The 19,260-nt window shown below is 38.8% G+C and overlaps 1 protein-coding gene across 2 annotated transcripts in view; it reads right to left on the bottom strand.

Annotated features, from left to right (window-relative positions):
* The window catches only part of SPIRE1 (spire type actin nucleation factor 1), a 191,515-nt gene that overhangs the window by 62,762 nt on the left and 109,493 nt on the right, over positions 1 to 19,260 (bottom strand). For both annotated transcript variants that reach the window (XM_075533105.1, XM_075533106.1), the window contains 2 exons: positions 14,991 to 15,155; positions 1,125 to 1,211 (listed from right to left, as the gene is read on the bottom strand). In XM_075533105.1, the coding sequence (XP_075389220.1) occupies positions 1,125 to 1,211; positions 14,991 to 15,155 (252 nt within the window). The remainder of the gene's footprint in view (positions 1 to 1,124; positions 1,212 to 14,990; positions 15,156 to 19,260) is intronic.

Here is a 19,260-nt window from a genome sequence, read left to right as displayed (position 1 = left end):
AAACTGGAAAGCTTGTGCATTAATCTAAGTTCACTTGACATCATGTTTGTTCTACTCTACATGACCTACCTTCTTAAAGTAATTTCCTTGGTAGCTTTTTTCTCTCCTTCTATAAATAATTCTAAAAAGGGATCATGAAGACCAGATTTATGGGTCTGGTAGAGATTGAGGGAACTCACAATAGTATGGCCCTAAGACATCCTTCAGCTGAAACTGAATGCACTTCTGGAGTTCACCTTCAGCTAAACAATAGACAGGCACATGAAGTGGACAATGACACCTAGGAGAAACGTGCTTTTCAGGACAATCAACCACACAAGACCCAAAAGGTGGCATTTTCTCAAAAACAAAGTTCAGAAGGCAAAACGGAGCTGGAAAGAGGGAGCATGGAATGAGGAATCTAGAGAGGAAGGGGAAGAAGGCTGCTACACTGGGGACTGAAACTAATATCAGAAAACAAAATAGATAAAAATTTTTGAAGGAGAAACTAATTTGCCCCGTGACTTACACAGAAACCACAATAAAATGTTTTTTAAAGGGGAGATTATTAATCATACATGTATATAAACTGAGATAATAACACGACTTCCTTTCTGGTCATTTAATATGCATAGGTTTAAGATACTTTGGTGAGCACTAACCTAAGCCAGCAGGAAGAGACGAGAACAGAGGAAACATAAACCAACATTCAAGCCAGATTAGGTATTTTTATCATATGGTCCCTAGAAAGAATCCTGTTAACAGAGGAATCAATCACTATTAAAGTAGATGTACATTAGGGCTGAATTACTGTGAAATAGTATTAATATGACAATTAAATGAAAGCAAATAGGAGTACTATTAAGGAAATTGAGAATTATTCATTATTAAATTTAGTCTTTATGATAGAAAGTATTTGGCTGATTTTGTACCATAAACAAGTTGTTTAAAGTTAAAAACATCCTACGGCATTCTTACAGTGAATACTTTCATATATTTGTTTGTGATACAAGACTGTGATTTACACACGTGTGCATGATTTTTACAGATAAGCTTAAGGGAGAACTGAGTCCCAGGGATGAAACCCTAAAGGCAACTGAGTAATTATACAGTCCCTAATCAAGAGGAGTGGACAAATTACATACTGGATTTAGAGGAGGTCTTGATCTGATAAAGTCCAGGATGATTTCATGCGCACTTTTTGTTAACCGAGGAGGAATATCACCATTCACCTGGAAAGAGACAAAAAGTAGGTTCACATGATCATAAGATTACTATTTTAGGTTTCTGGGTATATCTGATGTCTCAGCATGTGTGGCAAATTTACTAGTTGACTCTACTAAAGACACATCTTAAATCAATAAAATGGAGAAATGGCTGCATGATTAAAAGAAAAACATGTAAAATTGAAATAAGTGCAAGTTCACTAAAATGGAAAGCTGTATGCGATTAATAATTTTCCAATAAAAGGTTTCTAAAACAATGAATGCCAACTGAATAATATTTATATGTACTAAATATTTTATAATTTAAAAATCTCACCTAAATGTAAATCAAAATTCAGATTCTCGAGGAGTCCAGATTTTCTAGTCACAGAAGCTGGATTAACCACTAAAACTGCTGCTCTGAGATAATCTTCAAATCTTACACCAAAAATTATCCCTAGAAGTTTTCTTAGAGCCAAACAATTGTTTAGCTATCCTAGTAAAGAATGTCTGTCTTGAGCGTTGTGAACTTTTAAGAACAACATGGGATAAAATGGACAATTAAGTTAAAGATTAGATAGGAAATACACTTTAGAAGGGGAAGAGTTAGCCAGGAAGGATGAGAATAGCTGCACAGCTCAAATGTAATCAGTGTCATTGCATTGTATATGTAGAAATGACTGAATTATTTTCTGCTGTGGATAGTGTGCAACAGAAAGATGGGGCTTTCCCATCTCTCCCATAAGGAGTTATAGTCTTGGAAATTCACAGGGGGTAGTTCTTCCCTGCCCTACAGGGTTGCAGTGAGTCAGCATAAACATAACAAGAATTGTTAAGGATGGTGCAAGGTCAGACACCGAATAACATCTTTTCATGTGCTTGTCCATCATTATGTAAACCTTATTTGTTGAAATGTCCAATTACTTTGCTTATTTTTCTGATGGGACTGTCTTTTTGTTTGTGAATTATAATCATTCTTGATATATTCTTGATGACAGATGCAATGCCCCCATTTTTCTCCCAATAAATGTGAAATATCTTCTATTTCCCATATGCTTTTACTTTAACTTTGTTTACATTACAATAGCAGATTAGGAAATCAATTAATTGAGGTCAACATTGTAGGTTCCATTCCTAAAGAACACACACTCAGTTTCCTGACTAGTCAAAAACTGGATCCTCTATGCCAACTACAAACGTGGACCAGAGCTCACAGGGTGACAGCATGCCAAATGGATGCAACTCTGGGGAAGTCCTCGCCATTCTAAATTAACAGCCCAAATACCATTCTGTCCTGGGACGGGGAATTAGGTTAATCAAAATACAGAACATATCTTAAAACAATGATAAACGACTCCTGGATGAACAGAAATGAGGTACAATGCCTTATGTAAATGAACCCTTAAGCAAGTTTATTTATCATTATTATGGAATGTATCATAGGTTGTTTATTTTTCCAGTGATGGACATTTAGATTGTATCCATATTACTGCCATGTTGAGTAGCACTTTGATGAATAAAGATGTGTACATAATGTGGTTACTATTCTTAAATATGCATATAATACAGTGATTGTTGGGTCACATTCTATTCCCAGCTGTTAACATAAGTACTATACTATTTTCCTTTAAAAAAATCATATTATTGGAGGTTCGTACAATGCTTATCACAATCCATACATACATCCATTGTGTCAAGCACATTTGCTGCATCATCATTCTTAAAGCACCATACTGTTTTCAACAGTGTTTATACCATTTTACAATCGAATTCTATGTTGTCTCTACACTGTCATCCTCATTTGCTGTTTTCCATTTTTAAACTTTGCTATTAATGCTGGAATCAGGTGCTATCTCATTGTGTTCTGATCGTTAATACTGAAAGAGGGGATTGGTTAGTTTTCATTTCCCTGGCTATAAGGATGAGCCATATTGGAAGAACAGAAGAGAAAGACCTTGAAGATCTTGGGAGGACACATTCAAAAACACTGTCTGAAATGGTGGGGGCTGCTGGGACCAGATACCTCAGACTCAGAGGGGCAGCACTGAAACATGGGGTACCTTGTCAACTCACTCAAGACTATGGACTTGTGGGCAGAGTGACAGGAAGGCTAGCTTCCTGGCCCATGGAAGTATATAGGCCAAGGGGCTACAAAGCTGAGAAAATGAGAATCAGAGATAAATTTGGCTCCTGACTGAGGAGATAAATGATTGTGTGGTAGTTACATAATCTGTTGTCAATTTGAGACTGAAGAGTGAAGGAGTGGAGTTTAGCCTGTCAATCAGGTCGCAGCTTGATGACCTTACTTGGAGGCACTAAGGAGATAAATAGCTTATTGGAGCCAGAACGCAGGCTCACTTCCTGCAAGCCATTCCTGTGGAGAAGACACATAGAGAAAGGTTGATGGAATCAGATCTCTGGAACCAGAAACGTCACATGGAGAATCCTGCCAGTGCTGACATGCTTACAATGCCACTGGATCCACAAGACTTCCCACTCACTGGCCTGTAATCTTCTTGCATTCAGCATCATTGAATGTTTTCCGTGCGTCTGAAGAGGGCTTTATAGATTGATATTGGGCATATGGGCAAATATCAGACTTATGGACTTGATCTAGACTGGGCTGGATGTTTTCTCAATATTCAATTGCTCTTGTATACAAAGCTCTTTCTTATACACATATGATTGTCTATGAATTTGTTTCTCTAGTCTACCTGGACTAACACAATATGGTACCTTGGGAGTGGGGTACTAGAGAAACAAATTATGAAGATGGAGAGCCCTTGGTATCAGCTCATTTTTTCCACCTTCCCCCATGAACCCTTAATAATTTATAAATTATTATCTTTTCCATGCCTTATACTGATCACTTTCCTCTTTCACCCAACTTTTCTATTGTCTGTCCCCCTGGGAGGGGGTTATATGTGGATCATTGTGATTGTTTCCTCCTTAATTCCCCCAGCTTCCCCTTAGCCTCCTGGTATCACTACTCTCATTATTTGCCCTAAGGGGTTTATCTATTTGCTTTGTTGCGCCTCTTAGCTGTACTAGTGTACAAGCTCTGGTCTAGCAGATTTATTAGGTAGAATTGGGGTCATGATAGTGAGGAGGTTGGGGAGGAAGCATTAAAGAATTAGAGGAAAGTTGTGTTTCATTGGTGCTATACTGCACCCTGACTGTCTTGTCTCTTCCTTGTGACCCTTCTGAAAGCGGATGATGTCCAATTGACTACAGATGGGCTTTGGGTCTGCACTCCACCCCCCTGGTCCTCTTTCACATCAATTTTTTGTTTGGGGTCTTTGATGCCTGTGGTAGTTACATAATCTGGCGCCAATTTGGTACCTGAGAAGATTAAGAGTGAAGGGGCATAGTCTAGCCAGTCAATCAGGATACAGTCAATAAGGCGTCTATGTGGGCATGGCTTTCTCCTAAGGATTCTGAGAATTCCTGGATTTCCTCCTTGAAGGCACTCTCTCTATGCTCACTTCCTTGGAGACTCTCTACTGACAACACTCACTCCCCGAGAGACCTCTACTGACAAGACATGGCACAAGATAGACCCCTTTCCCTGGGAACTGGAGGAGCCATGTGGAGCCCCCTGCCAGCACTGAGATGCTTATATTGCCGCTGGATCCAAAGTCTCTCTACCCACTGGCCTGTGATCGTCCTGCATTCGGTGTCATTGCATGTGTTTCGTGAGTCTGAAGAGAACTTTATAGATTGGCATCGGACATATGGGCTAATATCAGACTTATGGGCTTGGACTGGACTGGGTTGGGGTGTTGTCTTAATGTACAATTACCCTTTATATAAAACTCACTTAAACACATGAGTGTCTATGAACTTGTTTCTCTAGTCTACCCGGACTAACACAATGCGTGGTGTCTGGTCCCATCAACACCTCATGATCACACATGCTGGTGTGCTTCTTCCATGTGGGTTTTGTTGCTTCTTAGCTAGATAGATGGCCACTTGTTTATTTTCAAGCCTTTAAGACCCCAGACACAATATCTTTTGACAGCTGGGCACCTTCAGCTTTCTCCACCACATTTGCTTATGCACCCATTTTATCTTCGGCGATCTTGTCAGGGAAGATGAGCATCAAAAAATGGCAGGTTATGAGAACAAAATGTTCATGTGTTGAGGGGGTCCTTAAGTGGAGGCCCAATGTCCATCTGCTGCCTTAATCCTTAACAAATATATGTATGTATACAGATCTATTTCCCTATCAGTATATATATAAATGAATTTACATATGTACATGCCAGTTGTTAGATCTGTATAAATGACCTTTGCACCCTAGCTCTTCTATTTCCTTTTCCTCTCTTCTTGTCCCACTATCATGTTCAGCCTGCATTTGGGTTTTGAAAGTTCCTCTTGGCTACACTGCCCTTGCTCAAGGCCCCTCAGGCATCTTAAACCCTTCTTGCCATCGATTTTAGATCACTTGTTGTTCCCTTGTCTCTGAGGTTGTTGGCCTCCTCTCTTCCCTTTTCCCCACCTCTCCCGTGTCTCCTTGGAGTCATAGGTCCCATTGTTTTTTCCTCTGGATTGTTTATCCCACCTATCTTATCTAGATAGACATGCAGAGACAGTAACAAGCACAAAAATAAGGCAAAGTAAAATATAACAAAAATCAAAACAACTAGAAAAACCAACAGCAAAACAAGAAAAGGCTATAAATAGTCCCAGGTCTGTCAGTTGACTTTTATGGGTGTTTTCCAGTTGAGTCTGAAGGGGTGCCACACCCTGGCCTCAGTCTATTTTTGGCATTCCTCGGGGACTACATTGCTTTGCTCCCTGTGCTGCTCTGTTGCTTATCGTTAGTGTTCTGCCCCAGTGTGGCGGGGTCAGATTGGGCACAATTACCACACTGTGTCTCCAGTGTTGTCCCCTGTAGCGCTATGGGTGAGTGAGGGACGTCATGTCTCATAGTGGGGCCGGTGTTATGGTCCACTCTGTGCATTGGCTGCTCCAAGCCAGAATATCGCCCTCGGGGCTAGGTGGGCCGGGATGTGCTCCACTCTCTCTCTTCCCTTTTTCATTTGCTCCTGATCAAAAGCACCCCTCTCCCTGAGCTGCAACTTCAACTTGCTCTTGTTTTTATACAGGTTTTTTTTGGGGGGGGATACAGTTTGAGATATGGGCCCTGTTTCTTCTTCTGCAAATAGATATTGAATTATGCCAGCATCATTTGTTAAAGAGACCATTTTTTCACCATTAGTGTGTTTTGGCCATTTTGTCAAAGATCAGCTATCATTAGGTGGATGAATTTACTTCTGGGTTCTTAATTCTGTTCCATTAGTCTATGCAGCAGGCTGTTTTACTACCATGGCTTTGATACCAGTGAGAGAGAAGTTGAGTCTGATGGGGTGTCACACCCTGGCCCCAAATATTTTTGGTATTCCTTGGGGACTACTTTGCTTTGCCTTTTTAGTAGCACTTTGCTTGTTGGGGGATTCTTTCTTTTCCATGTAAAGTTGATGTTAATTATTTACAACCTTTTAAAGAAATAGGTTAGAGTTTGATAGGGATTGTATTACATCTGCTGACCCCTTTGAGTAGTATTGACTTTTTCCACAATGTGAAGTCTTCCTATCCATAAGCAAGTTCTATTCTACCATTTATTTTTTTTAACAATTTATTAGGGGCACATACAACTCTTATCACAGTTCGTACATATGCATTCATCAATTGTATAAAGCACATCTGTACATTCTTTGCCCTAATCATTTTTTTTCTCCTCTTTTCTTTTTTTACATTTTATTAGGGACTCATACAACTCTTATCACAATCCATACATATACATACATCAATTGTAAAAAGCACATCCATACTTTCCCTGCCCCAATCATTCTCAAAGCATTTGCTCTCCACTTAAGCCCTTTGCATCAGGTCCTCTTTTTTTTTCCCCCTCTCTCCCCTCTCCCCCCTCCCTCATGTGCCCTTGGTAATTTATACATCGTTATTTTGTCATATCTTGCCCTATCCGGAGTCTCCCTTCCCCCCCTTCTCTGCTGTCCCTCTCCCAGGGAAGAGGTCACATGTGGATCCTTGTAATCAGTTCCCCCTTTCCAACCCACTGACCCTCCACTCTCCCAGCATCACCCCTCACACCCTTGGTCCTGAAGGTATCATCCACCCTGGATTCCCTGTGCCTCCAGCCCTCATATGTACCAGTGTACAGCCTCTGCCCTATCCAGCCCTGCAAGGTAGAATTCGGATCATGGTAGTTGGGGAGAGGAAGCATCCAGGATCTGGGGGAAAGCTGTGTTCTTCATCGGTACTACCTCGCACCCTAATTAACCCACTACTCTCCTAAACCCCTCTATGAGGGGATCTCCATTGGCCGACACTTGGGCCTTGGGTCTCCACTCTGCACTTCCCCCTTCATTTAATATGATATATATATACATATATATATACATACATATACACACATATACATACATACACACACATATATCTTTTTTTTTTTTGCATGATGCCTTATACCTGGTCCCTTGGCACCTCGTGACCGCACTGGCTGGTGTGCTTCTTCCATGTGGGCTTTTCTGCTTCTGAGGTAGATGGCCGCTTGTTCACCTTCAAGCCTTTAAGACCCCAGGCACTATCTCTTTTGATAGCCGGGCACCATCAGCTTTCTTCACCACATTCGCTTATGCACCCCTATTCTACCATTTATGTAGGTGTCTTTTGGTAATATTTACTTTTGGTAATATTTTTAAGTTTTCGGCTCAGATTTATTTTTAAGTATCTCGCCATTTTGGTGGCTAGCAATGATGGATTGCATTGGAAAGAATGGAAATTCCAGAACACTTCATTGTATTCACACAAAACCTGTACATGGATCAAGAGGCAATTGTGACAACATAACAAGGGAACAGTGCATGGTTTACAATCAAGAAAAGTATGCATCAGGGTTAAATATTTTCATTATAGTTACACATTCTGTGTGGAGGAAGGCTTATTAACCACCTGTGATATGACACAACCTTGCTTGCTGAAAGTGAGGGGGAATTAAAGCACTTCTGATGAAAATCAATGATTGTAGCTTTTCAATGGACTTTAGTCTAATACAAAGGAAGAAAAAAATCTCCAGCTTGACCATTTGGTGACATCATGATAAACAGGGAAAAGACTCATGTAGTCAAGGATTTCATTTTGTATGGATACCAAAATCAATCCTTATGCATACAGCAGTTGAGAGACAAAATGATACATTACATTGGGAAATCTGCTGCCCCAGACCTCTCTAAAGTGTTGAACTACAAGGATGCCACTTTGAGGGCTAAGGAACCCCTGACCCAAACCATAGTATTTCAATGGCCTAATGGGATTGGAATGTCAATCATAAAGTTGGAAGTTCAACCACCAGCCACTCCACAGGAAACGAGGCTTTCTACTCCCATAAACAATTACAGTCTTGGAACACCACAGGAGGAGTCCTTGAGAATGCATGTGAAAGTTGAGCACTGAATGAGGAGGACAAAAAAGGAACCAATGCATTTGAACTATGGTACTGGTAGAGAATATTCAAAGTACTGTGGACTACCCAAAGAACAAACAAATCTGTCATGGAAGAAGTCCAGCCAGAATGCTTATAAGAGCAAGGTTATCAAGAATGCATCTCACATACTTTGGAAATGTTATCAGGAGAGACCAGTTCCTGGGGAAGGGTATCATGTTTAGTAAAGCAGAAGGGCAGTGAAAAAAAGCAAGACCCTTGAGAAGAAGGATTGACAGAGAGACTCCAACAATGGCCTCAAACACAACGATTGTGAGGATGGCACAAGACTACGCAGTGCTTCCCTCTGTTGTACACAGGGTTACTATGAGTTGGAACCAACTTAAAAGCACATAACAATAACAAGATCATAAATGGTATTGTTTTCCTTCTCAGAATTCTCTTAGTATAAAGAAATTTGAATGATTTTTTATATATTGATCTTGTATCTTCCATTTTGTGGCATCTTTCAATTAGGTGTAGTAATTTTCTTGTTGAATCTGAAATTTTTTATGTATAGCATTGTATCAGCTGAAAATAGAGTTTTACTTCTTTGCCAATTTGGATGCCTTTAATTTTCCCCTCTTGCCATATGTATCTGGTTAAGATGTTCAGCACAATGTTGAATAGGAGTGGTCATAAAGAGTACCCTTGTCTAGTTCCCATTTTCACAGGAATGCTTTTAGTTTCTCTCTAGTGAGAGTAATCCTCTTTCTGCATCATCAGTTGATAGGATCATTTGGTTCTTTTCCTTTATGTTATTTATGTGATAAATTGTATTTCTCACTTAGTCATGATGTAGTTTCCTTGATACATTGTTGAGAATTTTTATAACTACATTCATAAAAAGATATTAGTCTATACTTTCCTTTTTAGTGATGTCTTTGCCTAGTTTGGTATCAGGTTTGCAATCTATTCCTAAAATGAATCTGGAAGTCCTTCATCCTTTTCTACATTCTGGAATATCTAAGGAAAATTAGTATGAGCACAATTAGTTTGAATAGATTTGGTATGAGTAAAATTAAATGTCAACCTACAAATGACTTTAGTTAGAAATTGATCAAACATGAAATCAAAATGCACCGGTAGTAATTGGTGATAGGATTCTAAAAGTTGGAAACAAAGAGGTAGGAACAGTAGGTGGAAAATGTGAAGTCGGTGATAGCAATAAAGCTGGAGAGCTCATGATAGAATTTTGCAAAACCAACAACTTGTTACTAGAAATACATATTTTCAACAACACAAAAGGTTACTATACACAGACTTCCCTAGATAAAATACACAGAAATCTTACTACATCTGTAAGAAGACACAATGGAGAAACTCAATGTCAGCAGCTAAAATCAGACTAGTGGCTGACTGTGGAACAAACCATCAATTGCTCATATGCAAGTTCAGGATAAAGCTGAAGAAAACAAAAAGTCCACAAGAACCAAAATACCACCTTGAATCTATCCCAAGAACATCTCAAGAACACTGACAGAAGACCTGATAAGCTGTGGAAGGACATCAAGAGAATCGTTAATAAACAAAGCGGAAAAATATAAAAGCGGGAAAATATAAAAAAGAATGAAAATACCATATTTTGGCTTTCGTGGATTTTTTCATTTTCTTCAGCTTTAGCTTGAACTTACATATGACCAGTTGACGGTCTATTCCACAGCCAGGCCCTGACTAATTTAAACTGCTTTTACAGAGCTTCTCCATCTTCTCTTCCCACAGATATAGTAAATCTGATTTCTGTGCAGCCCAACTAAAGAAATTCATGTGTATAAGTAACCTTTTGTGTTATTGAAAAAAATGCATTTACTATGAACAAGTCACTGGTTTTACAAAGTTCTATCATGAGTGTGTTAGTCTGGATAGACTAGAGAAACAAATTCATAGGCATTCAGGTGTATAAGAAAGAGCTTTATGTACAATCGCAATCGAATATTGAGAAAACATTCCAGTCCAGATCAAGTCCATGTCTGCTATTTGCCCATGTGTTAGAAACCAATCTATAAAGAACTCTTCAGACTCAGAAAACACATGCAATGACGCGTAATGCAGGACGATCACAGGCCACTGGGTGCAAAGTCTTGTACATCCAGTGGCACTGTAAGCATCTCAGCTCTGGCAGGGGCTCCAAGTAGCTCCTCCAGTTCCCAAGGCACGGAGTCTATCAGCGTAGTGCCATGTGTCTTGTCAGTAGAACATCTCCAAGGGAGTGAGCAGAAAGAGAGATAGAGAGAGAGAGTCTCCTACCTCCAAAAAGGAATTTAGGATTTCCCAGAATTCTCAGTAGGCCATGCCCACACAGAAGCCTCATTGGCTAGGATCCGACTGACAAGACTAGACTCTACCCCCCCTTCACTCTTAATCCTTTCAAGTCCCAAATTAACACCAGATTATGTAACAATGAAATCTACAGCTTCATTTCTATACCAAGTCTAACTACTGTTCCTTCCTCTTTGTTTCCAACTTTTGCATTCCAATCACCAATAATTATCAATTCACCTCGATTTCATATTTGATCAATTTCCAACTCATGTCATTGGTGGAATTCATCAGTATCTATCCATTAGTTTTGTGGTTGATGTACAAATTTGAATAATAGTTATATCGAGTGCTTTTACTTGAAGGCAGATAGATATAATCCTATCAGACAGAATTTTACTTCATGCTTGATTTTGCAATTTCCTTTTTGACAATGAATCCTCTTGATTGTCATTCCCGACATAGTAAATCATAAGATTTTCTGATTCAAAATGTCCAATGCCAGTCCATTTTAGCTCACTAATACCTAGATTACTGATCTTTATGCATTCCATTTCATTTTTGATCACTTACAACTTTCCTAGATTTTATTTTGCACAATCTAAGCTCTAATCGTTAGCAGAGCTTTCCGGTAGTTTCTCCTTACCTTGAGCTTTGTTCCATCAGCAAATAAAACTCCCAAAGACTCTGGCTCTTCCTCAATCACATTTGGCGTGCCCTTGAACCCGAGGTGCCTGTCCTCCAGCACTATTTTTGACAATGTTTCAAAGCTACACATAAGGATTTCAGTGTATACTTCCTCCAAAATCGGGAGCTGAGCCCTTCTTCGTTGTCTGCTCTTAGTCTGGAAGCTCCACTGAAATCTATTCACTTAGGTGCCCTGCTGGCATTTGAAATACCAGTGTACTTCAGATGAAATTCATGAGCCAGAGAAGGGTGTCCCTGTCTCTAAGAAGATGCTTTTATTTTTAATGATAGGTAGAAGGGTGGAGTGGTGCACAGTTGCCCTTGGAGAAAATGCTTGGCACTGCTTATATGGACCCAAAAGGGGAGATTCCCCCTGTAGTATATGGCTAATCATGCATGTTTAACCAACTCTCTTTTCAGCCTTTGGTGACTCAGGCCCCATACTATAGTCTACCTGGACTTTAGATTTTGCCTTCTTGAGGTGTAAAACATAATACATTGGCCACATAAGAAGGACTAGAGTCAAGAAACCCACTAAGTGAACAGGAATTTAACTTTAATTCACGTCTGTTACTATTAAAAGAACTGATATACTCCTTTGGATTTGAGACTGTAATGCTCTAGTGAGAAGAGAAGGATTGCTACCCCCAAGGTTGTGCATTTGGAAGTCACTGGGCTTTGGTTCAAACCTCTTGCTTTTGAAGTTATCCAACAATAGACAACTTAAGGCTACCATATATTTGCTATTTTCATATTTTCTTAGCTTTTCATCATGTTTTACTCCTGCAGATAGTTCTCCTATAGTGAATGAGTTATTTTCTTTAAACTAAATATTAGTTTAGCTTAATTAGTAAATAGCCTTCCTTAAGCATTGTGCTTTAAACAAAACTGTCTTATGGAGTCAAACTGATAACAGCAATTCAAATGACTACATTGGAAGCTTAGGGAGGTTATGAGTATACGTTAATGGGGAAGGAATAATTTGGGAAAGGAAAGAATGGCTATAAAACTTAATGTGCTCAATGTCACTGAATTGTACATGTTGAAATCACTGAATTGGTATATGTTGTGCTGTGTATATTCTCAACATGAAGTCATCTTAAAAGTCAGTGATAGATATGTTCTTGAAAGATGATTTTTCAAAAACCAACTACAAGAACTGGAAATAGTAAACACACACATAAAAGATTTTCCTATATAACACGGCCCTGCATGATGCTTGCCCTAATGTAGACATCACTGAAGGTATGATTGCTGTACCATGGCATGGTGAAGAAACTAGATGGTGCCCAGGTATCAGATTGCCCCAGTATCAGAAAAAATAGGATTTGGGTCTTAAAGGCTTATCTTCAAACAAGTAGTCATCTAAGTGAGGTGTCAACTAAGTCCACAATGAATCAGTACACCAGCCTATGTGAAATTGTGAGCATCTGGTTTGCAGAAGGATATGAATGATATTAGAAGCACAAAATCCATTTGCAGGGGCCATACAAGCATTCAATGAATGCCATCTGACCACAGTTGAGGGATGTGAACAGCCTTGTTATCACACAAAGAACATTGTAAAGTGGATTATGTCAGATGCAATTGGGCTAAAATATAGTATCATATCATTTGATCTCCCTTTTGATCCATTTTAAAGCTGTTTCAGTTTTTTACGAAAGCAAAAAGGGAAAGGGTAATACAAGTGGATTACGCCTCTGGTGAGTTCCCTCTGACCACATATAAGGGATATGAAGAGCCTTGCTGTCATGCAGAACACAATGAAAACTGGATTATTGCAGATACAGCTAGCTTAACATTTAACACCTATCATTTGATCTTCCTTTAACCCATTTTATTATGATTTTAAACCTTCGAGATTTTTAAAAAATCATTTTAATGGGGGGGCCTCTTACAAATCTTATGACAATCCATCATTCAACTGAATTAAGCATACTTGTACATATGCTGCCATCAACATTTCCAAAAAAAATTTTTTTTCTGCTTGAGCCCTTGGTATCAGCTCCTCATTCGTCCCCTCCCTCCCTTGTCCTCATCAAACCTTGTGAATCCTTGGTTAATTATATATTATTGTTGTTCTTTCATGTCTCACACTGTACGTTGTTTCCCTTCACCCCCCAGGGAGGTGGGTTATATATCCAACCTGTGATGGGTTCCCCCTTTCTCCCTCTCCCAGCCCCAACCCTACCATCCCCCTACCTTCATGATATCATTACTGTTCTTGAGGGTTTTATCTGTCCTCAGTTCCAAGTGTTGAGAGCTCTTATCAGTACCAATGTGTATACTCTAGTCTAGCCGGATTTATAAGGTAGAACATTCAGGAACTAGAGACATGATGTGTATTTCATCAGTGCAATACTGCACCCTGACTGAATTGTGCCTTCTTTGTATGCCTTCTGTGGGGGAACGTCCAATTGTCTACAGATGGGCTTTGGGTCTTCACTCCAACCTTCTTCATTCACATTAATATAACTGTTTTGGATCTTTTGATACCCGATACCTGATCCAGTTGACACCTCATGATTACACAGGCTGGTGTGCTTCCTCCATGTGGGCTTATTGCTTCCCTGCTAGATGACTGCTTGTTTAACGTTAAGCCTGTAAGACCCCAGATGCTAAATATTTTGATAGCTGGGCACCATCCACTTTCTTCACCATATCTGATTATACACTCATTTTGTCTTCTGTGATTGTTATCAGGAAGGTGAGCATCAAAGACTGCCAGATTACTGGAACAAAGTCTTCTTGTGTTTAAGGAGGCCTTCAGTAGAGGCCCAAAGTCATCTGCCATCTTAATACTTAACATATAAATATATATACATTGGCCTCTATCCTTTTCATTATAAATTAATATATGTACATATAAACATGCCTGTAGCTTATACCTCTAAAAATAGCATTTGCTTCCTATTTCTTTCCTCTATTTCCTTTCACCTTCCTCCTGTCCTACGATCATGCTCACCCTCCTCTAGGCTGTCAGTAATTCCTTGATACTCTTTAACCCATTTAAAATTCACTCTAGCTTTTAATATTTTCCGATTTATTCTCCATTGAAGTTTTCCCTCTGTTTTACTTTGTTACTGTTAAAAAAAGTATCTTTTTCTGTATATGAAATCCAAAATAGGTAACTCTATAGAGACAATAAATGTATTGTGTTTATGGCAGGGGAATATGGGAGGAAATGAGGAACTAAAAACATTGTGCATGAGAAAGAAAACATATTATAAAATCGACTGTGGTGATGACTGTACAATTCTTCTTAATGTAACTGACCTATTGAACTATGGGATATGAGAATTATAAGCTAGTAAAATTGTTAGCAACATATATATTACTTGCCTGTTACTTACCATCACTTTTCGTAAAGTGTATCTTTTGGAGCGAATGTCATCCATTAACATTTCATAAGGAGTGAGCTGATATTCAATAGGCAAAGGATTGTACTGTCGCTCTTGGACCTTCTTAAGTTTTACACCGTTTCGTAAATCTCGCATCACCTGTACCCAGAATCGAGCCTGAAAGAATCAAGCATGGAAAGATATCATAAGGAAATCAAATAACCACAGTTATAAAGAATAAGCAAAGAGGTTGGAGTATAAAACTATGAGTAACTCAAACAAAAAAACCTTTAAAACTGGATTTTAGAATATCAAGAGTTGACTAGAGCAGTTGGGAATCCACACACTCTACAAACAGGAGGGCCTGAGTTTAGAGCCTAGGTCTCCCACAATGGGATATTTCATTAATGGCCCCATACTTGACCCCACTGTTTGTCTACTTTCTGCTACATGATATTGCTCAATAAAGAAGACAAGTGCAATCTCCACACCAAGACACTGGGTGTGCTTACACAATTTGTTTGGCCAATGAAATCAGTAGTGAGTGTGGCCCAACGGAAGCATCTAAAATAATGTGTAAATGCATGTTCTTTTGTGCCTCTGCTACTTACTGTGCAAAAAGCATGACTAGATTATCATGCTTTTCCAAGAAAGGGCAAGAAACATATAGGAAAGGGCTACCAAACTTATCCACAAACGAATGAGTAAAATAAACACTATTTCCACAGGGCACTTGTAATTTTTAGTTACACAGTATTTCTTTTTTTTCCCCTTTTTTAATTATTTTTTTTATTTTAACAATTTATTAGGGTCTCATACAACTCTTATCACAGTCCATACATATACATACATCAATTGTATAAAGCACATCTGTACATTCTTTGCCCTAATCATTTTCTTTTTTTTCTTTTCTTTTTTTTACATTTATTAGGGACTCATACAACTCTTACCACAATCCATACATATACATACATCAATTGTATAAAGCACATCCATACATTCCCTGCCCCAATCATTCTCAAGGCATTTGCTCTCCACTTAACCCCCTTGCATCAGGTCCTCTTTTTTTCCCCCCTCCCTCCCCATTACCCCCTCCCTCATATGCCCTTGGTAATTTATACATCGTTGTTTTGTCATATCTTGCCCTATCCGGAGTCTCCCTTCCCCCCTTCTCTGCTGTCCCTCTCCCAAGGAAGAGGTCACATGTGGATCCTTGTAATCAGTTCCCCCTTTCCAAAGTTACACAGTATTTCTGTTGCTATAGTTAACTAACACCACCACACACTAAAGTAATTTGATATCCAATACATTTTTTAACATTGTATAAAAGAAAATGGTACTTTGTAACTTATTTAAAGATCAAAAATTTATATTTACTGCTTAGGACATATGAAAAGCTCAGAACATACCAATTTTTAAGTTGGTACTTACCTTTGAACAAGTTATTTAATCTGTTTTATCTATTAAAATTATTGAAAGTAAAATTATATATGGAAATATTTAGAATAATATAAGACATTTTAATAGAGGGCTTCAAAAAATTCATAGAATAGTGAATTAAAAGATAATGAAATTTATCATAAACTTTGTTATGAGTTATCTACTATTGTAAAACATATCAATGTGATATTTAACTGAAATGTTATCGCTTATTAAAATTAATAAGTAGCTCAAACTTCAATATAAACTAATTTTTCATGAGTTAAGTGATACACAGGGACCCAGGGACAGTTTAACACCTGAAAGTCCAGTAACATTATCCATCACTATGACAAGAAAAAGGACAAAAACCACATGATTATATCAATAGACACAGAAAAAGCATGTGACAACATTCAATGCCCATTCCTAAGTAAGACACTCAAGAAGATCGGACTGGAAGGAAATTGCCCCAATATAATACAAACTATATATGAAATAACCAACAGCCATCATTATAGTCAATGAAAAAAAGGTGAAGACTGTCCTTCTGAAAAAGGAAATCAGACAATGCTGCCCCTTGTCTCCACTTTTATTCAAAATCATTCTGGAGGTCCTAGCTCGTAACATAAAGCAATGGAAGGACAGTAAAGGTGTACATCTGGGGAAAGAAGAAGTGAAATTATTGTTATTTGCAATGACATGATTCTATATATTGAAAACCCAAAAAAAATCCTCATTGGGAGTGCTGGAAGCAACAGAGGAATTTGAGAGTGGCAGGTTACACGATCAATAAACAAAAGTCAAATGAATTGCTATATACATTAGATAATAACACAGAAAAGGAGATCAAGAAGGTGGAACCCTTCACAGTATCCAAGCATAAATTGAGAGTAGGGATATACCTAACCAAAAAATCAAAATATCTGTACGAGGAAAACTATAGAACATTATTACAATAAACCAAAAGTGACTTTCACAAATAGAAGAATATCATATGATCATGGATCGGAAGACTCAATACTGTAAAGATCTCAATCCTATCCAAGGCACTACATAAATTCAATTCAATCCCAATACAAATACCAGCATCTTTTTTCAAAGAAATGGAAAAACTGACTATGAACTTCATATGGAAAGGGAAGAAGTCCAAAACTGGCAAAGAACTACTCGAGAAATAGAATAAAGCAGGAGGGCTTGCATTACTTGACTTTAAATCCTATTACACAGCCACAGTGGTCGAAACATCATGGTGCTGGTATAATGACAGATACTTGGACCAATGGAAAGGAACAGAAACCCCAGAAATAAAACCAGGAGCATACAGGCAGCTAATCTTCAATAAAGGCCCCAAAAGCATCAAATGGGAAATGGATGTCCTCTTTAAGAAATGGGGCTGGAAGAACTGGATATCTACCTGCAGAGAAAGAAAAAAACAAGACTCTTATCTCACTCTATACACAAGAAGAAATTCAAGGTGGATCACAGATCTCAACGTAAAACCCAAAACTATTAGGATCAGCAACGAGAAAATTGGGATAAACCTAAGAACTTTGGTGCTGGAAATACATAGGCTATCAGAAATAGAAAATGAGATACACACAGAGGAAGCTAAAATAGACAAGTGGGACATACTAAAGATAAAACACCTGTGTACATCGAAAGATTTCATCAAGAGATTAAAAAGAGAGCCCACAGACTGGGAAAAGATATTTAGCAATGACATATCACACAAGGGGCTTATTATTAAAATCTATAAAACTCTTCAAGCTTACAATAAGTAAAAAATTAACTGCCCCCTGAGGAGGTGGGCAGAACAGAAGATTAACAAATGAGGAAACCCGACTGGCCAATAAACATATGAGAAAGTGTTCTGATAATTAGCCATCTGGTAAAGGCAAATTAAAACAACTATGAGATACCACCTAACACCCTCAAAGACAGCCCAATTCAAACAATCACAAAGCAACAAATGCTGGAGGGTGGAGTGACAGACACTCTCATCCACTGTTGGTGGTCTTGTATATATGTACAGCCACCATGGAACGCAATTTGGTGATATGTAAAACAGATGGAAATGGAGTTATTTTATAGCCCAGAAATCCTTCTACTGGGCACATACCCAGAGGAAGAAATCAGGAACAGATCAAGACCAGACATCTGCACTCCAATGTTCACAATTGCAAAGAATTGGAAACAACCTAAATTTCAATTAATACACAAATAGATTTTAAAACTCTGGTATATACACACAATGGAGTATTACACATCCCTTAAAAGCAGCAATGAAAACATAAAGCATATCCTATCATGGAAAGAAAAGGAGGACCCGACCTGATCCCACCACACCGAGGCAAAGCACTGGGGGAGTGAGCGAAACAGCAAGGGAATGGAGTACCAAGGTCCCCAGGGAATGCTGAAGGTGGACTTTGGGGCCAGAGCAAGGTGGCCCAACAGACTGGATTGGAAAACACTCCTAAAGGCCAACAAACGACCCTTGAACTAACTACAAGCTTTTCTTTCTTGTTGTGTTTTGTTTTGTTCTTTGTCAGTGGTTTGTTGTTGTTGTTGTTTTGTTGTATATATACTGTTGCTTGGTTTTGCTCTGTCTTGTTTTGGTGAATGTTATTATCTCCGCATAGGCTGGATGAACTATCTGGAGGAAAAACAACGGGACCGACATTTCCAGGGGGACATGAGATAGGGGAAGGCAGGAGGTAAGGAAGTGGTGTTAAACCCAAGGACAAGGGAACAAAAAGTGGTCCAAATTGGTGGTGAGGTGGGTGTGGCAGGCCTGGTAGGGAATGATCAAGGGTAATGTAATGAAGAAGTATAGCTGAAACCCAGGCGGGGATGGAACATG

The sequence above is a fragment of the Tenrec ecaudatus genome, chromosome 15, assembly GCF_050624435.1.
Source record: "Tenrec ecaudatus isolate mTenEca1 chromosome 15, mTenEca1.hap1, whole genome shotgun sequence".
Lineage (NCBI taxonomy): Eukaryota > Metazoa > Chordata > Mammalia > Afrosoricida > Tenrecidae > Tenrec > Tenrec ecaudatus.
This window is presented reverse-complemented; position numbering and strand designations above follow the sequence as displayed.